This window comes from Electrona antarctica (genome assembly GCF_951216825.1).
Source record: "Electrona antarctica genome assembly, chromosome: 11".
NCBI classification, from domain to species: domain Eukaryota; kingdom Metazoa; phylum Chordata; class Actinopteri; order Myctophiformes; family Myctophidae; genus Electrona; species Electrona antarctica.
This window is the reverse complement of record NC_136792.1, coordinates 37,651,745-37,674,411: the sequence shown is the minus strand read 5'-3', so window position 1 is coordinate 37,674,411 and position 22,667 is coordinate 37,651,745. Positions and strand designations below refer to the sequence as shown.

Below are 22,667 nucleotides of genomic sequence, written 5' to 3'. Positions count from 1 at the left end.
AGGTTTAGAAGCCAATCGTAGCCAATGAGGGTGGATTATGAGAAATCAAACAAACCCGTGTTGATCACATGACTATGAAGAGCATGTGTACCGATTTGCGTGAAATTTGGATAAAATCTGAAGGAGTAATATTAGAAAATGTGTTTTACATAGGTCGGCCTCCTGGTGGCGCTATAAAGAGCAGATGTGAAAAATTCCAGGCAAAGGTTTTTCCTTGGCCTCTAGGGAGTTGGCATACAAAGTTATCCACAGATCCGTGCAGTTAGAGGTAAAAACACTTTCGGCCAGTTATAGCGCCACCATGAGGCTGAGTTGAAAATGTTCATGTGGCATTTCCTCCTCGGCCTAGTGGGAATGTGCGTGCACAATTTCACGGAAGTCACACAATGTGTTCATGATTTGCAGCATTTTGTTAGAAACTGAGCACTCCTGCAAACTTTGGAAGCCAATCTTAGCCAATCAGGATGAGAAATCTGAAAGACCCGTTTCGTTGAATGGCTCTAGAGAGACTGTGTACCAATTTGCGTGTTTGGACAAAATCTGTAGGTGTACTGTCCAAAAACTTGTTTTGCACAAAGCGGCCTCCTGGTGGCGCTATAACAAGCCGTTCTGGAAATTTTGGGGCAGAGGTTCATCGTTGGCATCCAGGGAGTGTGTTTGCAAAATGTGGCATCGACCGGGTTAACGGTGCCGGAGATTAGCTGTTCACAGACGGAAGGACGGACGGACACACACACACACACACACGGACGGACGGAGTGCAAAACATACTCTCTCCCCATGCCTTCGGCCTGGTGGAGACAACAACAAACTCACAGCAACGTCATTGCAAAGATTATCTCGAGTTTCCCTATTGGTTCGCGGAGACTAAACGTCACGGGCAGACTGACGTAGGGTTGTCAGCCAGCCTATCAGGGCCCGGCACAAACCGTAGAAGGCGTGGCCAGTGGAGCTCGGATCTTCTATGAGTTTTCCGGCCATTTCATCTCTCGTCACTTCACCAATATCCTTTTTAACCAGCAGGACAACATGGCTACTGCAACGAGCCGTTATTACGGGGAGGAAGGGCGGGCGAGCAAAAGACAGAAAACTGACGGAATGTCCACAGTAAGTTGAATTTGAGAAATGCGAAATATATATATCTGTAAATATGCACCATGTTTGGAGCCACAGCTGCCACGCGCATTTCATTCTCAGTACGCTGCTAAGTTAACTGAACCCCCTCCATCCGCGTACTAATTCATTTCCTTTGTATTACATATAAATACGCACTTAAATGTGTTAATAGTATGCACTTTTTATAAGCTCAAACCGAGACTCAATCGCCGATATGCGCCGTGTTTGAATTGAATTAAAGGACTCGCCGGGCCACGCCATATGTGACCATACGACCTAGCGCTTTGTTCCGTTAGCATACATGCTAACGGAACGCTTATCGAACGGAGTCGTTTTTTAAGGCAGCGATTTGCATTAATGTTTAAGTCTAAACTACATTGCTCGTGGTTTTGTGTTAATTTTGGACCACAACAACAACAAATTGGTTCACATTTAGTTTTGATTATTGAACCTAAAGCTGCATGTTAACCCACCCTTCCCCCCGCCAGTAACGTTATGACCCAAGGCGTTTGTGTAGGTAGCAGCAGCGAGAGCCGCTCCAGGGGCCTACACATTTTAAGGACACGTAACAGAGTTACAAATGTTACAATAGGACCCCCCCCCCCCTGTGCATATGTACCTTGGCCAATGTATACATATATACATGTATGTCTCATATTTAAATATTGTTTGGATGGATTTTTTTAAGGGCTATGAGGATCCCCACAAGACCCTCCCGTCTGTGGTGGTGCACATCCGTGGATTAGTGGATGGCGTCACCGAAGCGGATCTGGTAGAAGCCTTGCAGGAGTTCGGAGCCATCAGGTAATTTCTTTTAATGCTACCCCTCTTTTTAAACCCGACACCGATTTTTACAAATGCCTTCAACATCGGTAGTTCTCACAAGTTTTTTTTCAAAATGGGTTGAATCATTAAAATCAAGAAGGCATCGCGTCACTTTGCCACGCTGCGAGCTTGTGAGAACTACTGATTTAGAAGGCATTTGTAGAACCGATCTCAGGTCTTAATGGGTACTCTTGTATCGTCCTGGCTACTGAATTATTCTAAAATATCATTGTCTGAGAGTATTTTCTTGGCAGACAGCTTGAGCTATCCTTTGTGTGGGATCCAAGCCTTAAATTTGATTACACATAACAAAGTCCTACTGTTCAAGGGCATGAATAAGATCCTTTAGGTTTTTTTTCTCAACCAAGGTTCATGTTTTAGGTTGTTGGAGAAAGTAAAAGATGATTTATAAACATTTTTATTTTTTACTATAGTGCTACTAGACCTCAGGATATTACATCTGACCACAAGATCACAGGATCTAATGAATGTATAGGGGGCTGCCATACAATGTGTTGTAGACTCAACATGTTTGTCACCCCCTTCACATTCAGTAGATCCTGCCATCTTTTGTGGCCAGGTGTAATTTTATGGGGTCTAGTAGGACTATAGTAAATAATAAAAAAACTATAAAATTGTGTAAAAGGAAAAAAAAGGAATACATATTTAGCCCCATGTTCGGAGGCCCCCGCCCCCCCTATAAAAACATTGCTAATACGAAAAAACAGCAAATGAACGCTCATCTTTTACTTTCTCTAATAACAACCGGCTAAAACATGAACCTTGGTTGAAAAAAAAACTAATGTTGTCTTTTAACATGCAAACATTAATTACAAGTGTACCCATGTTTTTTTGTTATTATGCCACACATGGTTATTTTTCATAAGTAAAATATTGTAAGAGTTTAAGAATCATTGTATCGACTAACATTACTGTTCAATATCATTTATGTATTATGAACCAGAACCTATCCACTGAATGGCCTCTCTGATGTACCTAGTTATGTGGTGGTGATGCCGAAGAAACGTCAGGCACTAGTTGAGTACGAGGACATGAATGGCTCCTCCACGGCTGTGACCTATGCTGCAGACAACCAGGTGTACATCGCTGGCCACCCGGCATTCATCAACTACTCCACCAGCCAAAAGATCTCCAGACCAGGAGACTCTGACGACTCCAGGAGTGTCAACAATGTTCTGCTGCTCACCATCATGAATCCCATTTACCCAATCACCTCGGTAAACGATTACTCTTGTGGTGCATTTTCATAATTACTTGCGCAAGTGACAGTACTTTTTTTTTTGTGCATGCCGTACAGTCACACAATACACTTACAACAACATGAACTTCAGGGTAGCATTGGCATACAAATATAATAAGAGATTACTATGACATTAAATCATTAGCTTTGATAGTATATTTTGCTGTTGATTTCCACTCAACTGTGCTGACATTGATGCTCTTTTACACACAGGATGTCCTCTATACTATCTGCAACAACTGTGGCCCAGTCCAGAGAATTGTCATCTTCAGGAAGAATGGTGTCCAAGCCATGGTTGAATATCCTTTCACAATCTCTGCCATTTAAACGATGATCATATGTTCCAAATTTGGTAAATTGCACCCAATACAAAATTTGTGATTGATGCATGTAGTAGCAAAACTGCGGTAGTAGTAGCTTGCCAAACTGTAGCAGAATGTGCATAACTATGGTTTCTCATAGGGACTCTCCGTAACGGGAACTTGGCATGTCATTAGTGGAATCATACATCACATTGTCACTGTATGGTAGCATGCTTTTTGTTGAAACATGTATCATCCTTTGTGCGAATTTGTCATATCTGTTAATAACCGCAAGGCAGTTTTTGTTGAGACCTTGGGTTAATCCTTTTGTTCATCCACGCTAAACCAGACTTGAGAACCACTCCTTGACACCTACAGCTACAGATTATTTTAAAATAAAGAATGGCTCACAAGGCATCTTGGCAGTGCAGACTTTACTGCGGTTTGAGGGCAAAAACTTGTACCAGTAATTCCCATCAATTACTCACAATGCTATGCCTGATCATTCTTCCCATACCTATCTGGTTTCACTTCCTTAACTCTCCGATTACATTTGACTCGGTGCAGAGTGCACAACGGGCTAAAGCTTCACTCAATGGAGCTGACATTTATTCTGGCTGCTGCACACTCAAGATTGAGTATGCCAAGGTATGTGCTGCAAAATATGGCTTTCCCCCCTGACAAACATGCTACATTTAACATGTGCCATTCATAAAAGGCAACCCATTTGATAGTTAATGGTGTGTATGTAATTCATTTTGTATTCCCACAGCCTACTCGTCTGAATGTCTTCAAGAATGACCAGGACACTTGGGACTACACCAACCCTAACTTGGGGGGTCCAGGTAAATCCTCAAAAACAAGCATTCATACATTCATAAACACCAAGTCTCCCATTTATTTTTCTTGGTGAAAAGATACTTTTCAGCCGCTTTACTACTTGTGGGTTGGGAGTGGGTCTTTCAGCAACTAGGCTTTTCTGGAACCATGGAGGCTGGGAGACTTCCTTCACAATGCTACACATTTGAATTAATTATGCTTGATTTGGGTCGCAAGGAGCTACTGTGGCATTATGAATGAAGTGTGGCTGTAAGGGCCTTCTTCTGTAAAACTGTTGGGCAACGAGCATGTCTTTTAAAGTATATTATGGACATTGAGGCTAACTATCTTATACTGGTACTGTACTGGTGATTGAAGACACAAAATTTCCTTTCTATTTACAAAACTATTGGTCTGTCAGCCTGCAGTCAACTGCATGATTTGCCCTAATTTCTAAATAAAAACATGAAATGTATACAGATATTTAACAAAATATTTTACCAGTTAAATTTACTCCATCCAAAACACATGTTACTCTTCTGTTGGGCTCCCTCAGACAAACTAGAGTTATGCAAAGCATGACCGTCATGCTTCTTGGCAATGTCAATCATTTGGCATAACAATGACGCTACTAAGACCATGTTGATGTGACGATGCAGGGCTGCCAACATTTCACTATTGTTTGGAATGAGACTTTTGGGGTGAGACTGACAGGTCATTTCTGGTGACATTCTAAAAAGGGTTTAAACATCCCTATAGCAACTTGAAGCCAAGAGTTGAATCCTATATACTCGGGGTGTTTCACTAGTTACGCAATGTCCAGCTGGGTAAAAATGGTAGCCAGCTGCATGTGTGTGACCATAGGTTAGCAAGAGCACCATCTAGTGTAAAAACTCGTCCAAACTCTCAGTTGGCAGTCAATTAACAAGTGCTTTGATTGACGCAACTGATGCAAAGCTCAGACGGTGCCCCCTGGTGAGGCACGGGGTGATCATAAAGGAGACTGCATTACAAAATATTAAACGATTGTACTGAAATTCAGTAGAAAAGTAGCCAGCCACGGAGACTCTAACATACAACCAATTGGCTGCCAGGTATACTTAGGTTTTAGTTGGCAGCTCTGCAGTGTGTTCATGTCTATCCTTATCAGGCCTGGAGCAGTAGACTGAAGGAATAAACAACTTTTATTATACTAGCTGTTCCATACTGCCAATTATAGGAACTGACTAAGATATGACAGTTATGTTGTCTGGTTACTTTGTGGTCAGGTTGACGTACGCTCACATGTCCATTATGCACTCCATATTCCATTCTGAGGCTCTTGTTTTGAGTACTCATCTTTATCAGTGACTTGACACATTTTGTTTGGCTTGAAAAGTTTCTACATTTATATTTAGTTCAGTCACTGAATTGAAAATTGGCCATCAGCCCTGACCTTTGAACATGGCGTTAGTTCCACGTGTAGTCGTGTATTACTACAGTGGCGTCTAAACCGATCTGGTGCTTATAAAACTGTTATTCTCAAGTCCAAAGCTAAAACGAATTTCCTAACCACACAGCCAGATCTTGGTCTCTTCCACTATTCGTACTTCTGTTAGTCTGGTTCTTTGCCAAATCGAATAGTGAATGAGACCATTGGTCAGTATGGGGATACTGCAACAGAAGCCATGCCAGTCTCCATGTCTTCCAAAATGTCAATCGCTGTAATCGCAAAGTAAAATGTACCGAACTTTGTCTCAAGAGGGAGAGGCAGACACATTTGCACTGACAACATGCGCCACCACCTCAAGTGTCTACGTTTTATGTGAGGACACATCCACCCTTGTACAGAAGTCCCATGGTCCCTTCAGACACAGGGAGAGGACATAGTCTCCACTCATGCGACATGTTGTAGGACTGATGACTCTTCATCCACCCTCAACACTTCTCATCTCTGCATCGCAACAACAAAGCTGACTGATACCAGTCCAAAGATGGAAGGCGACACCATAAAGATAACATCCATCCACGTAAAGACAAAGCTAGTGACAAACCTCGCAACAACCAACAAACGACAGACTCACTCACTCACAAGTCAAATGAGATCATGCTGACAGTTCTTGCTCTACCGGTTTACTGTTGTTGGCGGGAAGGGCTGGGTTTTGTTTCATTTTTCCTCTTCAGTTGCTAAGAACTACAAAACACTCAAGCAACACATTACCTCCACTTCTGATGCTGTACTACCAACTGATCCAATAGATGACTTGCACTACCACCACTGATCCAAGTTGTAGCCAGCCAGTCACATTGGAGTTGCTGACACAAGAACAAAACACTCAAGCAACACATTCTCTCCTTCAATACTTCCTGTTGCTGTACCACCAACTGATCCAATAGATGACTTAACACCACCACCACCACCACCACCACTGATCTCCACGTTGTAGCCAGTCACATTGGAGTGAACAACTGATGAAGACAGAACATGCTGACACCACCAGGCATTAGCACACTCAAGTCAGGCTTATCAAACACTTATGTGGAGATTGAGCTCCCCTTTCCTCTATCTCCTCATCTTTCCCTCCCATGTGCTTTTCTTGCTACATGCATCCCTGTATAGCTCTATTTTTTTTTCTGAGTGCAGATTTTTAACACCTTCCATGTGATGCAGGTTTGGCAATTTACAAAGAGGAGCCAGCTCCCCCATCTGAAATGTGCTCTATGGCAGCCTACCAGTGAAGTTAGCATGGACCCATTAACCGACCTGCCAGCAATGGCCTGCATCTTGATAGAACCCCCCTCCAGCGGGTTCTTTCAGCGAACGAGGGAATGGATAAGAGTATGGGATGAAATGAATTTGGTGGACATTGATGGAACTACTGCCCAACTACTTCTGAAGCAAATGTCTTCCCCTCTCCCACTGTTTGTAAGCAAGCAGTAAGTAAATCAAGCCCTCCCTCACCTAGGGAGCACGACTGCACAGACCACAGCACCACAACATTACGCCACTCCCCCAGCACCCACCATGGCCATACAAGACTGACCTAACCATTTTTCCCCATACAGGCTTACTCTCTTTCTGGGTTGTGGTGGGAGGTGGTTGTGGGTTTTTCCTGTCAAGACTCCACTAACATTGGCCCTGTGTATGTTCTCTCTGTTCCTCTGTTAACAGCCAACAGGCAAAAAAACTAATGACACATAATGGCACTGATTGTGTATTGTGAGGAGGGGGCGAGCATACTAAAGTGGCTGGTAGGACAGGCTAGATGACAATGTGGTATAATATCCCTTAACTACCATGCGAGTCTAGTGTTAAGTGTATTTTTGCATTTTCTTGAACATATTATATAGGAAGGTGGTAGTAGAAATTATGTGTTGGTGTTTAGGATAAATGTACTGTACTTTATACAATTTAATTAACCTGGCCTGTTTGATTTGTTTGATTATTGTGTACCTGTACAGATGGTGAAGCAGAGGGCAATGGAAACGGTGCAGGTGTGTACTTGTGTTACTGTTTCATCATCATTGAGGAATTCTATTTTTATTTTATTTTTTGCGAACTGCCATTCTCTCCAACCATCCTTGATCTCCCCATAACATTTCTGTTTTGACATTTAAAGCCAAGATCAGCATTTTAAAGTAAATGCTAACATCCCAGCATCTTGTGTATTTGATGCTTCCTAGAATCTTCAGTTTTCTGTCGTAGTGTCGCTACTTGCCATATAACACGTTCCCCTCTCTCCTTTCCACCCCTTTTTAGAAGATGTAACTGCCAATCCCAACAAACGAGCAAGGCAGCCTGCGCTGCTGGGAGATCACCCCCCAGAGTATGGTAAGACCGCCATACAGTCAATTATATTGATCATATGCTTTTGAGTTTAGATCTTGCCCTCGTCTAATGTGCTTTGTCTTTTTGCTTCCTCAGCTGGCGGTTACCATGGTGGTTACGATGAGAGCTACGGGTCCCCTCCATATGGGGAGGGTCGCCGTATGGGCCCACCAATGAGAGGGCGTGGTGGGAGGAGCTATGGTCCAGGCTACGGCCCCCCTCCACCACCACCTGGAGAGTATGGTGCCCATGCAGACTCTCCTGTTGTAATGGTGTACGGCCTGGACCCAGTCAAGATGAATGCTGATCGAGTCTTCAATGTCTTTTGTCTCTATGGCAATGTGGAGCGGGTAGGTTCCATTTGTTTTGTTGGGCATGCACTGAAGGTAGTAAAATGTCCTATATAAATAAAGTGGATTGGGCTGGTTAAGAAGAGGTAAATGCAGAGTATGAATTTCACATGTGCAATTGTAAAGTGACATACTCTCAACAACTAGCCCTACTTGGACTGAATTACATTCCCATACCACACCTGTAATGTAGTACTTCGTGCTTTTCTCTAGATCTCGTGGAAAGTTATTAATTCCATCTGAGCCATCCACGAGAAACATGAGATTTTATTAAAAAATACATTATTTTACATTTTTCTTTTTTTACCTCAGTTAGCTTGGTTAGTTTGGTGCCTTGCATGGTTTCTGCTGCCATCGGTGTATGAATGTGGGTGTGTGTGTGTGAATGGGTGAATGTAATGCACTATCTATGTAAAGTGCCTTGGATAAAGGCGCTATATAAATGCACCATTTACCATTTAGAGTGCTGAAAACGGTAATAAACCGGAAGTCGAGATTTTTTTCTCACTTAACACGTGCTAAGCTAAGCTTTGACTGTTGACTAAATGTCAGTAGGTAGGCCACTGGCACGGCTGTTTAGAGCTGCTTACTGCACATGCAACAAATGTCTTTTTAGTTCTGTTCCAATCCAGACAGCAATACATTTATCAGACTATCCCTGAATATACATTTTCATGAGATGGCACAGAGGTTGAGCTTGGTTTGTCTATGATTTATAGTCACTTGTGACTTGACATGTCCTCGTTTCTTGTCTCACCTCGCCTATTATATTCGACTATTGTATTCTTATGAGTCAAATTACACAAACGTCATGCCTTGCAAATTACACAAACGTCATGCCTTGCAGCATTGTACTTGCTGCCGGTGCCTGGGAGCCCCTATGTGATCTGTTATTATGGCTGGTAACTTGGGCGTTTGTTTTTTTAGGTGAAGTTTATGAAGAGTAAACCTGGAGCAGCCATGGTGGAGATGGGAGACTGTTATGCGGTAGACCGTGCAATCACTCACCTGAACAACAATTTCCTCTTTGGACAGAAACTCAATGTCTGGTATGTACAATTACTGGTTGTAACAAATGACAGGCAGTCTGCCAACTGACAAGATTTTGGCAATGTTCAAATCATACCCCTTGAAGCGATGTTTCTATTGTTCAGATTTTGTAATAGGTGTTATGTTTGGATTTTGTAATGAAGTTTTATTTTCTTGTAATGTCGTCGATCACTAAATGTAATCCTCCTTCCAGTGTGTCCAAGCAGCAGGCCATCATGCCAGGACAGTGCTATGAGCTGGATGATGGTTCCAGCAGCTTCAAGGACTTCCATGGATCCAGAAACAACCGGTTCACGTCTCCAGAGCAAGCGGCCAAGAACCGCATCCAGCACCCGAGCAATGTGCTGCATTTCTTTAACGCCCAGCCCGACTCCTCGGCAGAAATTTTCTCGCAGGTATGTCCGGAAATTGGCAGACGTGTTGCATTTTAATTGTGCACACATTTGTTGAAGTTCTCCTGGATATCGGAATTAGCTTATTTTGTTAATTAATCCTACATAATTGCTTAGAAACAAATTATGTCACTTAACTGATTGCCTTCTTTACAGATTTGTGAGGAACTTGGTGTCAAGAATCCTGTAAACATCAAACTGTTCACGGGAAAGAGTAAGCATTTTAACCACAAATCTATATACATCTCATTCATGACTGAAATGGAATTAACAACATGCAAATGAGAGTATATTTCTGTGATGTCCTGAATGTGGTCAGTAATCCCTGTGACTGTGCTGTTTGATCACCAGGTGGCGCTGCCCCCAGTGAGCGAAGTGCATCAGGCCTGCTGGAGTGGGAGTCCATCAATGATGCCATGGAGGCACTGGGCTTGATAAACCACTTTCAGATGAAGAACTCGAGTATGTACACAAGTGTATCGCCCTGAAGGGAAAATGCACCATAACCACTAGCCTCATGTGTTGCACTGAGCTTGTAGAACAACCTTTCCTGTACTGACATGCACAAGTAGGGATGCCAGGATTAGAGTGGCTAAGACAAACATTGATGCTCTGTACAATGCTATAAATGCACAGTATGTGATGACGATTGCACAGTGTTTTAGGGGTGGAACTTTATTTTAATCTCGGAGCAGTTGGCTATGGCAGTGATGCAAATAGTCTGCATCCTGCAAAGACTCACTAAATTGAGAAAGGACTCCAGGTGCAATACTGTACTCTGTTCAACGTCATTGAAGTAGGACTCATAAAATGTCCCTGGGACCCATTTAAGAGACCACTCCTGCGTCCCGCGACCCATTGATCCTATTAACATGATATTGTCGCTATATATTTATATTTGAATTCCTTGCAATATGTGTCTAATGATCACCTCTCGCCCCCCTCTTCACAGCTGGTCCGTACCCATACACCTTGAAGCTGTGCTTCTCCACTGTGCAGCATGCCAACTGAGCGTGCTGTCTGCAGAGGACCCCACCCCCACTTAGACCATGACTTTTCACAAAACCCACCTGGTGCAAACTGAACAACCTGCGAAGGATATTGGCCTGCATGGTCGTATAAACCCTGCCAGCTGCAAACCTGTTTTCTTCGTCACACCAAACAGACTTTAAACCAATACTGACCAGCATTTGAAAAGATGGTATTCAGCATGTCCAGGTGTGGTTTATAAGGCGTCTGTGTCTGTATTCTTCAGTTGTCCTTTTTACTTTATAATCATACAAAAGCTCGGAGTGTTAAATAGAATATTTCAGAGATCTGTTTTTATGCTTGGATGGATAAATGGCAATTGTAACTTTTGTATGAAGTGTTTATTTTGAAGCATTTTTTTATTTTATTTTTCCCTTGTTTAATGTGTGTGTTTTTTTTTTTTATTATTGCTACAATTTCAATACCGCACCTCCATGATACTATGTAGTAGGAGTTTGTTTTGTTGTAAGAAAAATAAAATACGACTTGAAGCTTAGTTCTCTCTATGGCCTGATTTTTGTCCATAACCGAGATAAATATGGTATGAAAAGTCAGTGGATTACAACAATTGCAAGTTACAACTTGTATATGAACTGAAATGCATTTTGAGATGGTCCAACCTTTGGAAAGTCCATCCCTAATTATTTGGAAATATTATGACCCACAGAGCAGTCGATTAGCTGCCAGAGGTGTACAGTAACTGAGTAAATGTACTTGGAAGGACAATTTTAGTTGAGTTATTTTTTTCATTTGCTGCTTTCTTTCATTTTAGCGATTTGTTGTTTTTGGTGGGGGCATTCAAAATATATATATAATGTTTTACAAAATTGTACAGCGATTTATTTACTATAGTCCTAGACCCCAGGAAATTACATATGCCCACAAGATCACAGAATCTACTGAATGTGAAGAGGTGTACTAGGGGGATGCCATGCTGTGTTGTCACCTCCCCCTTGACATTCAATAGATCCCATGATCTTTTGTGGCCAGATGTAATTTTATGGGGTCTAGTAGGACTATAGTAAAAAAAAAAAATACATATTTAGCACCATCTCCGTATGCCCCCGCCCCTGTCAAAAAAAAAGTTAAAACGAAAGAAAGCAGCAAATGAAACAATTTACGCTCATCTTTTACTTACTCTATAAAAATCACACCCGTGTGAACTGAGTGGTGCAACTCCCCTCTTCTCTCTCTCCTGAGGATGTGTACTTTACTTGAGTATTAGATTTATTTTATACTCTTACTCAAGTACATTTCCAAGACAAATTATTTTACTTTTACTCAAGTAAATTTCTAGTAGAGTACAGAGTACTTTAAGGTTGGCTGTTTTGTCTGGCTTTCAGACATGAGTCATGTGGCAGCCACACTGGGCACCCCTCACTTCACACAAGTGTGCTTTTTGTTTCTTCTCCACTTCTGCTCTCTCACACACTAGCCCTGTCTGTGGCTTCCCCTCCGCTTGCCAGCCACTCGCTTTGTGTTCAAACTGTTAAGAGGGGATGATCGGCGCTAAATAAAATCACACCCGTGTGAAGTGAGGGGCACTCTTATCATCATACTTTCATCACTCCTGATGAAAGCCTCCAGTGGGAAGTGGGAACAAAGCTAAGATGTACAGAATATCTTCACTACCAGTGAAATGATAGATGCATGGCTCAACATTACTGTAGATGCAGATGGACCAGCTCTGGATGCCAAGCCAGTGAGCCACCAATCCAAACCATTTAGTGGCAAGACGTGTTGCAAGAATTCAAGATCAAGTGTTGGTGTCTGGCTGTTGATTTTACACAATTCAAATCATTCCGATGCATAGCTGCCCCACTTTGTGATGTCCAACATTACCTGACCTCACCTCTTGCCCATGGAATGGTGTACTGTAAATTGTTTTTGATTTGACAAGCAATATAAAAAGTTACGCTGTTATAGAATGACCAGAAAATATATAGGCTACCACTGCACGCAGCCCAACTGTTTATGCATTGCATGATACTGTTTGGAGCCAAGTTTCACAGTCAAATTACAAAACCAACTAGAACTGCACTCTGTATCAGCCCCCCTGTAAAATATTGAAATTATATACTAAAACAACAAATAAACCTTTAAAGAAATCTGACATTACATTACGACATACAATTATTTTGTTTAAAACATGTATGTAATCTGAAACTTAATTACGTCACCATCAAACTTATAATTGGCTGTTGACGTAATTAAGATATGTTTCAATGTCGGGTGGGTAAAAGGAAGTATGTATGTAATCTGAAGCCTATCTTAATTACGTCACCATCAACAGCCAATTATAAGTATATACTTGTATACATGTATACATAGCTTACATGTATGTAACTTGAAAGTAGTATACTGTGGTCGGCTGGACCGAAAGTGGTATGATAGTCATGGTGGTCATATTCTATAACTTGTAATAATAATATTTATTTAATTGTACTTATATATAAGCCCCAAGCTGAATTAAAACGGTTGCACTGTGTTTAGAAAAGCCTATATGCTCAGACACATATGACGACATAAATTCTCAGTTCATTGTCAATGGCTTGATGTTTGATTAGGACAAAATAGCCGATTTGCTCGTCTACATATGACATAACTTCTCCTTTCATTGTCAATGGCATTTAATATTTGTGTTGCCACAAAAAGCCGATTTGTTCAGACACATATGGCGTAAATTCTCCTTTCATTGTCAATGGCAAATGTGACACGTGTTGGGACGAAAATATAGGAGGTGCTAGCGCCCCTCAAAAAGGATATTATATTCCTGTTACTACTAAGATGTATAATGTAGTTCTACAAGCAAGCACGTCAGTGCATGCAGTGCAGGTGGTTTCAGAGTTACTTCTCTGAAACAAGAATTACAAGGTCCTATAAAACCAGTAAGACGAGAAGCGACCTCGCCCCAAGGGCAAGAAGCGTGCACTGGCCATATAGCCTATGGAGCGTGTCTTGAGTGTACAGGGTTCGATGAGGTCAGGTCAACATATGGAATGTGGAACAGGTGGGGTGGCAGCGGGGCAGCGTCTTGAGTGCAGGGTTTGATGAGGGCCCAGGTAGGGCTGGGCCTTAATTTTCGGGCCTGTAGAGAACTCTTGTTTTCGCCGGCTGCACAAATAACTTTGGGGCAGGTCCGTCTAGTTATATCCATAGGATAGGCCTATACTAATATTGATGACATCAGGGATCTCCATATATGGGCTTAATTGCGATAGCAAGTCGCATTTATAATGACATCAGGGATCTACTCTTGAAGTCTTGATGTTACTTGAGTAAGAGACTCAAGTAACATTTTGACTGAGCTACTTATACTTTAACAGTCGTATTTGTACTCTTACTCAAGTACTCATGTGGGGTCGAGTACTAGCTGTAAATATTCTTTCTTTTAACCTGGAACTTGAAATGAAAATTTTAACCAATCTGGCAGAGTATGGAAAACCTGGTGAGGTGAGGTTAGGCAGAGTATGCTGTAGACAGGTTGACGAGTAGTACTGTGTCCAGGGCAGGGCAGGCCAAGCATAGTGCATGGGAATTCACAGATATCAGTCGGACTTGTGACACATGTCGATGTGATGTAAATTGCAATGATCAGAATGACCATAGTACTGCTAATTTAGCAGTACTATGGTCATTTTGCAATTAGCAGTGCTAAATCTGTTTAGAAAAAAGAAGTATGAGAAAGTGAGAAACACAACAAACGTGATGATCGTTTCTATTCATGTTATTCGCAGCAAACACGGAAAAAAACACATTGCTGATTACTTAAGGGCGTTAATTGGACCTTAGGTCTGCGACGACTCACTGGAGCACTTGCACAAATGGAACCAAATGGACCCGGGACCTTGAAATTAAAACTTGTGAGAAGAACCACAGACGTGAAACAACATATCTCATCATCTGCGAAGAGAAAAGATGTAGGCTATTCAGTTCCTCCGGATCATATTCCAACGCTACGCGTATAGTAGCCGAGTTTGAGCCTCGTCGGACACCATAGCACTTTTAGGTTTGCCAACCGCCAATAAACCCCACAAGAAGAAGAAGAATAGCACTTTTAGGTAGACGACATGAATGTGACAGTGATATGCTGCAATGTTATAATTGCAACATTTGGATTTTTGAAGCCTTAAATACAGTTGCCTTCCTTGAGTCTGCTGTGTGCTAGATGCAAGCTAGGACGTGGTGGACCCAGCTACTTTTCTACATTAGAGTATACTAACTAGCTAGTAGCTGCTACAGTTAGCAGCTGGATGTGGATGTAGGTTAAAGTTGACAGACGGCGGGGTATTCAAAAAGCTGAACGGGGTGAAGTGTCTTTTGAGCTGCTCATCACATGCACCCTGCAGGGCAGCAACCTTACCATTTGTGACAGAAGGAAGGAATCTGCACCCTGCACTGCAGTGACGTTAAGTTAACCTTGCATTTCAAACAGCCACAGGAGTACTCTGGACTCATTGAGACAGGGCAATGTTGTCATTCACTGTCAGGTCAGCTCTCATGAAAAGTAAGTGTGCCGTGATGAATCACTAACATCATAGGTTTAGGATTTTTAAGGTGCTGCGTTTAATGTAAACTGATAGGTGACAACCTACAGATTCACACATAACCAACATCTCCGAACTATGTTAACAGGTTCCACAGGGTCATCCAAATCCTGTATTCTGTTAACAATATTTAGCCCCTTTTAGAACCGTATACCCTTTTTGTATTTGGAAAAAAGTGTTACATGAAAAGTGTTACATGCTAACTCCTATTGTGTTACACTCACTTACTACTCATTTAAAAAGTTGTATTTCTTATAGGCTACTGTATATTATCCAGTTGTTTTTTGAGGGTAGCTATAGCCCCTCCAATGCATGGCTTTCCAAAATTATGTCGTAGCATAGGCCAGCCGAATTAACCTGACTCCGCCAGATGGGGCAGCAGAGAGTACACTGGGTTCCCCCCGGAGCAGGAGGGGGGAACCCAGTGTACTCTCTGCTGCCCCATCTGGCGGAGTCAGGTTACAGCCGAATACCAGTCCCAGACAACTCACCCCTTTACCAACTCGCCTCGGGCGTACAGCCGGTGGAACTGCACTGCCTGGTATTCCTAAAGTAACCTAAGTAAATTATGCTTAATTAAACCTAACCTTAACCTCAGTAAAACTATGCCTAAACCTAAGCCTATTCCTAAACTTAAACCCAGTAAAAATATGCCTAACCCCAAACGTATTTCTAACCGTATTCTCAGTAAAACAAAATAAAGAATACAAGAACCGCCTCACCGAGCAGTCGGAGTGAGGTGGGCAGAAAAAAGCGGGGGCGCGATGGAATTGGGGCGACCGTACCTGTTACCGGCCAGCCAAGTCTATGGACTTTGTTAGAGCCTATAAATTCCCGCTCCCCAGCCAAATAAATACATTTGTAATACATTTATTTCATTTTTCACAGACATGAGAACATCAACATGTCCCCAAAAATCTCGGTGCCCCTCACTTCACACGAGTGTGAAGGCCTCAAAAACGCTATAGAAAGATGGTTATTTATTTTGAAGGTACTGCAGAAAGCCTTATGATTACATTGAAGGTACTGCAGAAAGCCTTATGATTACATTGGTTACATTGGAGTGAAAGGGAAAGTGTCTGTCTTTGTGTAACCTCCTGTCACTAGGCTTTTCTTTGTGTAAATTAGGACTAGGAGGCTTTAACTCTAATCTCCTCATTCTATCAGACAGACATCTGTGGCTCCCCCTTTGCAGTGCAGTCAGAAGTATGTCTTCTGCCGGGCCCAACCCCCCCCTTCACCACCCTAGCCATCAATCATCCAGCGGAGTCCATCACTCATGTCGAACTACACCGGCCAGAGAAACGCAACGCTATGAACAGGGCTTTCTGGAGGTATGACCACTAGACCAGAGGTTCCACAACCTTTTCAGGTCGAGACCCAAAGAGAGAGATTAGACGTTTGCCCGGGACCTAAACTAGTGAAAATGGCATATCTAATTATCTACAAGCTCACAACGGGTCGCTTCGCGCCACATTGTGTGCTTGTAGATTGGCTATTTTCACTACTTCGTAAACATTTGTTTTGTTAAGTATTCGTTCACGAAATACTTCACTCTATGGGATGTTTCCTTGCGCAAGGAAACATCCCATAGAGTGAAGTATTTCGCTCACTTTACTTACAAAACCTTGGTTTCTAAAAAAAAAACTTTTCGTTTTCTAATTCATGGAATTTCTTAGATTTTTCGTTGCACACAGCACATTGTCTTCACTTATATAGCAGCAGTTTATTAAGCTGAGTATGAGTATACTTGGCTTAATAAACCGCTGCTATATACTGTAAGTGAAGACAGAGGGTTCCCTTCTCTCAGCACTGGTTGCCTGCTCCGAGCCTCCAATGCACCTGTCCCTGTAGGTGTGCAAAGTTTCTTCATGAAATTACTGAAAAAAATCATTGAATTTTATTTTTAATTCATGAAAAGTTTCATTTTCTTGGAAATGTTTTTTTTGAAAATGTTTTGAAATAATAATTAAAAACAAAACATAGGAAACAAAAAAATCAAGGGACCCATAAAAATGTGTCCGCGACCCACAAATGGGTCCTGACCCAGTGATTGGGAAACACTGGACTAGACTACTAGACTGTACTGTCATTAAGAAAAGAGAAAAAGGTTCCTGCTAGTACTCTATAAATTACTTGTGTCTGGAGCCAATAATTTGATGACCGGGTCATCGATCAATAGGAAACTGATGACCGGGTCATCGATCAATAGGAAACTGATGACCGGGTCAACGATCAATGGGAAACTGATGACCGGGTCAACGATCAATGGGAAACTCGGTAGCGCCGGTCGTCAAATCATTGCCTTTGGAATGTGACAAAAACACAACAATCTCCATCTATTCAAGGCTTCTTGGGGTGTGTAATTGATAGAAAATAAGCCATTTTTACATGAACTAGTCCCTCAAGGCACAAAATTGGGTAACAAGATTACATGCGTTTTAGTTAATTTGTTTATGCTATATATATTTTGAAAGATATTTCTTAGGCATTCTTTTTTACTTTATTGACAGCGACAGGAAATGCGGAGAGAGAGTATGGGCATGACATTTAGCAAATGATCTGGCCAGCCGGGAATCTACCTGGGCACTCATTGATCAGAACATTATACCCTATACCCTCGACTATCGGGTTGCTTTTTTATACTACTCTAAATCAAGATAAAGATGAAAGACAGAAAGCCATTAGTCTGCGTTTCACCACAGTGTCCTGATTCTGGGGCGAACATGGGGCAAAAATAACAGATGTGCAAGCTCACACACAGCACGTTGCAACACAACGTTGTGATCTTTTAGATCGGCTATTTTCGATAAAGACATTTGGTGTGGTAGGAAAAATGGAGGTGGGCCTTGCATAGAGCCCCCAGTGTTAATTTGAACACTAATGAAATCCAGAATGGAAGTTTAAAGGTGTAGGGAAACAGAAATGGTGGGCATTTTATTTTGAAGTTTCAGACGGTTTCAGCTTGAAACGCCGCTCTGAAGTTTCTGAACCAATCAGAGCGTCACATCCCTTCAGGCGATGGGACGGTAGCTAGGGACGGTAGCTATGCATGTAGTGTGTTTGTTTACAAGTCAGATAGTCGGCCAGCTGTACCAGTTTACTGTTATGTGGCTTATTTCTACCCTATAATGTTTTCAGATACATATTTTAGCGTGATGATTAAGTTGAAACCGAGTAATACACTGTCTGGATGGTATCTTGAATGGGAATAAAAACGGAGGATTTCTGTAATCAGTAGCAGCTGTGTTGGACGGATGCGCGGATATGGGGAATTAAACGAGTGAGCTTCATTTTTATTGGCTTTTATCGATGTGGGCCTCGACATGTCATCACGCAGTACGTTTTAGTTTTCAGGAAGTAATTCAAATTCGATTTTTATGGACTTTTGATATAAAAATGCACAAATGAAAATGTACCCATTTCTTTTGGCCACAGTTGTGGTCTAAAAGTGTGAAAAACATATTTTTCATTTCACTACGCCTTTAACATGAACATGCTGTTTCTTTACCAGTGAGATGGTGGACTGCTTCAACCAAATAGCTGGAGACCCAGATTGCAGAGTGGTGGTCTTTTCTGGAGCAGGGAAGTCTTTTACTGCAGGTATATAGTTGTTCAAAATATTAGTGCTTGTTTCAAGATGATTTATCTCACCTGCATAATATCCAGTGTTCTCTAGTGGGCTCTATTTATAACTACTTTTATTTGTGTGTGTGTGTGTGTGTCTGTGTGTGTCTGTGTGTGTCTGTGTGTCTGTGTGTCTGTCTGTCTGTCGCCTCTAGGTATTGACCTGATGGACATGGCCAGTGATATACTCTCATATAGTGATATTCAGCCAGAGGGGGATGACATGGCAAGAACCTCCTTGAACATGAGAAAAATCATAGCGAAATACCAGGAGTCATTCTCTGTTATAGAGAAGGTGATGATTACACACTGACACTGTGTACCGGTATATTGTGGCAGGGTGGCCTTTTCAGGGAAAAATAATCACGTCACACTCTGTAACACATGAAATACTCACAGTAGTTGACACTTTGAGTAGTTGACCCTCTGAATCAAACTAAAGAACCTATGGTACACAGTTATAGATTATTACTCTAGGTAGGAGATGGTGTACATTTCTAGGTTGGATCTATGATTTAACTTTCTCTTTTCTTTCAAAAGTGCCCAAAACCTGTGGTGGTAGCAGTCCATGGAGCTTGTGTAGGAGGAGGTAATATCGCCACAATGCCTAACAACCACACCACAAGCAACAGCAACATGACAATCTGCTTTTCAAGTCCATTATCCTAAATATTACATCTACTTGTTTTAAAACCTGTAGTGTAGAACTTGTACTAGAGGAATACTCGGTAAGCTGATTTGTCATTCTGCCTCTTATTCCAGGAGTTGACCTGATTACAGCCTGTGATATTCGTTTATGTACCCAAGACGCATGGTTCCAAGTCAAGGTATGGCTACTATGAGCTCATACCACATAAATAAGCTGGCCCGGGTTCGGTTCCACCAACCTGAGGCTTTTTGCTGCATATATCTCCTTTCTCTCTCTCCTGCCTTTAAAGCAGAAATACTGAAAAATATATTTATTCCACAATTCCTTTGCATTAAAACAGGGGATTTAACTGATAAGGGGGGTCTTTTAAGATGTTATGCAAGAAATTTGGGTCATTAACAATACATATGTATTTTCTTAAATACTCCAGTAGGCACTGACAAACCATAACGATGATGACTAACGACTTGCTCCATGAGGCCATTTCTGATCAGAAACAGATTGGAGCCATTCATAGTTTTATCTGTGCATTCAGTAGGGGCAGCAGTAAAATGTGGAATAAAAGGGGACATTATACTATTACTTTCTCACCAAGATGAACATGGGGGTCTGTGTCCCAGCATGCATCTCAATATGTCGACACAAATTTAGTAAGAACGAACCCCCAAAGAGCCTTCGATGTTTGAAAATGGGTTTACTACATTTCCAAAAATGTGTTCCGATTTCTGCATATGCATTTTAGTCTTAGTGATGTTTGACATCGAGACAAATGCATATGAACATATATTTGCACATATCTGTCAAAAGTATAAAGCATAAAATGTTTTTGTTGTGTGCATTAAATTGCCTTTATTTTGTATGAAAAGTGTCTACAAAGTTTCTACAAAACACCACTCTTTGTAAGCCTCTCCTCTTGTCTCATGTTGTAGGAAGTGGATATTGGTCTTGCAGCAGATGTTGGAACTCTCCAGAGACTTCCTAAAGTAATTGGCAATCGCAGGTATCTCTTTCCATGCCCAGGTTTATAGTGATATTTCAACTACCTTTGGAAAAATCACAATATTTTGCGCCCGTGTTTTTCCCCCCGATTCTACAACATCCGTTGGATTCTAAAAACTCTGTTCCCATAGACAGCATAAGCCAGCGGTCTTGTCACGCGGACAGTCTCATCTAGAGTGAAAATAAGTTCAGTATAAGAAGCTGAGAAGCTTAAATTTTTCTACATCTCAGCAACTGGTCAAGCTATCGGCAGGCAGAATGGAGGAATGATCTATTCTAGATTATAGGTACTCTGGCTGGCTAGGCTCATGTGGTCAGAGTCAGACCCATACCTCTTGACATCTATTCCAGCCACAGAGGGCTGAATTCAGCATGTTTGGGGTTTGCCAAAGAGGGCAGCGATCCAGGAATCCCGAGTTGGTGTTGGCTAGACCTCACTCTCGCAGCAACTAACTAAAGAAAATATTAGGCAAGCCTCTGATTAGCTCGGCTTAAGGGCCGATTCATACTCCTATTTTACCGCTGTTTCGGCGCTGTAGTGCCGAAATGATTTCGGCTCGTCAGATATTTTCGGTAGCACCGAAGAGCCAACTTTAGGACGGTACCCGCCCCCCCGAACCTCAAATGACGTCACATTGTAGTCTACAGAGCCGAACCGACTTTTATTCGGCTCTAAAATAGGAGTATGAATCGCCCCTTAGTCTTAGCAGTATCTGGTAAGAAAGTAAGGGGGAAGACACTCATGAATAAAACATTTATTTTGAGCAGTGGTTACACAACACATTGATGTGGAATGTTTCTGTAAAAATGTCATATCAAATATACTCACACATTACTAGTTACATGCCAATGTTGTTGATTTTCTCTTGTTTTAACCCATTTCTAGCCTCGTGAATGAGCTTGCTCTGACTGCTAGAAAGTTGTATGCGGATGAGGCCAAAAACTGTGGCTTAGTCAGGTAGGAGTGTGTCCATATATAAACAATGAAACATTGATATATTTTCAAATGGTAAATTGTGTCGCTTGTTCCCCAGATTGTGGGTGTATCTGTATCATTTATAAACGCAACAATTCATATTCTCTTTAGCCGTGTGTTTGCTGACAAGGAAGCAATGATGGCTGGAGCCTTGGAAATGGCCAGTGAGATCGCCGGCCGGGAACCAAAGTCAACCTCATTTACTCCAAAGACCACAGTGTAGCAGGCTACGGCCCTCCTCCACCACCACCTGGAGAGTATGGTGCCCATTCAGACTCTCCTGTTGTAATGGTGTACGGCCTGGACCCAGTCAAGATGAATGCTGATGTGGAGCGGGTAGGTTCCATTTGTTTTGTTGGGCATGCACTGAAGGTAGTAAAATGTCCTATATAAATAAAGTGGATTGGGCTGGTTAAGAAGAGGTAAATGCCGAGTATGAATTTCACATGTGCAATTGTAAAGTGACATACTCTCAACAACTAGCCCTACTTGGACTGAATTACATTCCCATACCACACCTGTAATGTAGTACTTCGTGCTTTTCTCTAGATCTCGTGGAAAGTTATTAATTCCATCTGAGCCATCCACGAGAAAAAAATATTATTTTACATTTTTCTTTTTTTACCTCAGTTAGTTTGGTGCCTTGCATGGTTTCTGCTGCCGTGTGTGTGTGTGTGTGTGTGTGTGTGTGTGTGTGTGTGTGTGTGTGTGTGTGTGTGTGTGTGTGTGTGTGTGTGTGTGTGTGTGTGTGTGTGTGTGTGTGTGTGTGTGTGTGTGTGTGTGTGTGTGTGTGTGTGTGTGTGTGTGTGTGTGTGTGTGTGTGTGTGTGTGTGTGTGTGTGTGTGTGTGTGTGTGTGAATGGGTGTGTGTGAATGGGTGAATGTAATGCACTATCTATGTAAAGTGCCTTGGATAAA

At 41.9% G+C, this 22,667-nt stretch overlaps 1 protein-coding gene and 1 pseudogene across 3 annotated transcripts; both read left to right on the top strand.

Moving 5' to 3' along the window:
• Window positions 1-960: 960 nt before the first annotated feature.
• On the top strand, window positions 961-11,448 carry LOC306933039 (heterogeneous nuclear ribonucleoprotein L-like). Of its 2 annotated transcripts, none has more exons than XM_079515022.1 (14): window positions 961-1,107; window positions 1,805-1,920; window positions 2,942-3,179; window positions 3,416-3,503; window positions 4,058-4,152; window positions 4,277-4,349; window positions 7,765-7,797; window positions 8,063-8,134; window positions 8,228-8,481; window positions 9,409-9,530; window positions 9,725-9,926; window positions 10,080-10,137; window positions 10,275-10,385; window positions 10,876-11,448. In XM_079515022.1, exons 1-14 carry the CDS (start codon window positions 1,030-1,032, stop codon window positions 10,932-10,934), a joined length of 1,599 nt encoding a protein of 532 aa, XP_079371148.1. In that variant the 5' UTR covers window positions 961-1,029; the 3' UTR covers window positions 10,935-11,448. The 2 variants fall into 2 exon arrangements, with proteins under 2 accessions (XP_079371148.1, XP_079371147.1); XM_079515021.1 differs by having other exon boundaries at window positions 2,906-3,179.
• A 3,576-nt stretch (window positions 11,449-15,024) lies between these two features.
• LOC306932142 (delta(3,5)-Delta(2,4)-dienoyl-CoA isomerase, mitochondrial-like) lies at window positions 15,025-22,329 on the top strand (annotated as a pseudogene). The gene is made up of 10 exons (XR_013792547.1): window positions 15,025-15,459; window positions 16,667-16,833; window positions 19,014-19,102; window positions 19,282-19,421; window positions 19,667-19,715; window positions 19,889-19,953; window positions 20,705-20,775; window positions 21,661-21,732; window positions 21,862-22,086; window positions 22,300-22,329. The product of XR_013792547.1 is annotated as a delta(3,5)-Delta(2,4)-dienoyl-CoA isomerase, mitochondrial-like (transcript).
• The last annotated feature ends 338 nt before the right edge of the window (window positions 22,330-22,667 follow it).

Coding starts and splice junctions, on each gene's coding strand:
- LOC306933039 (XM_079515021.1), top strand. CDS start 1,030: ATGGCTACTGCAACGAGCCGTTATTACGGGGAGGAAGGGCGGGCGAGC. Junction 4,350..7,764: donor CCCTAACTTGGGGGGTCCAG/GTAAATCCTCAA, acceptor GTACCTGTACAG/ATGGTGAAGCAGAGGGCAAT. Junction 10,386..10,875: donor CTTTCAGATGAAGAACTCGA/GTATGTACACAA, acceptor CCCTCTTCACAG/CTGGTCCGTACCCATACACC.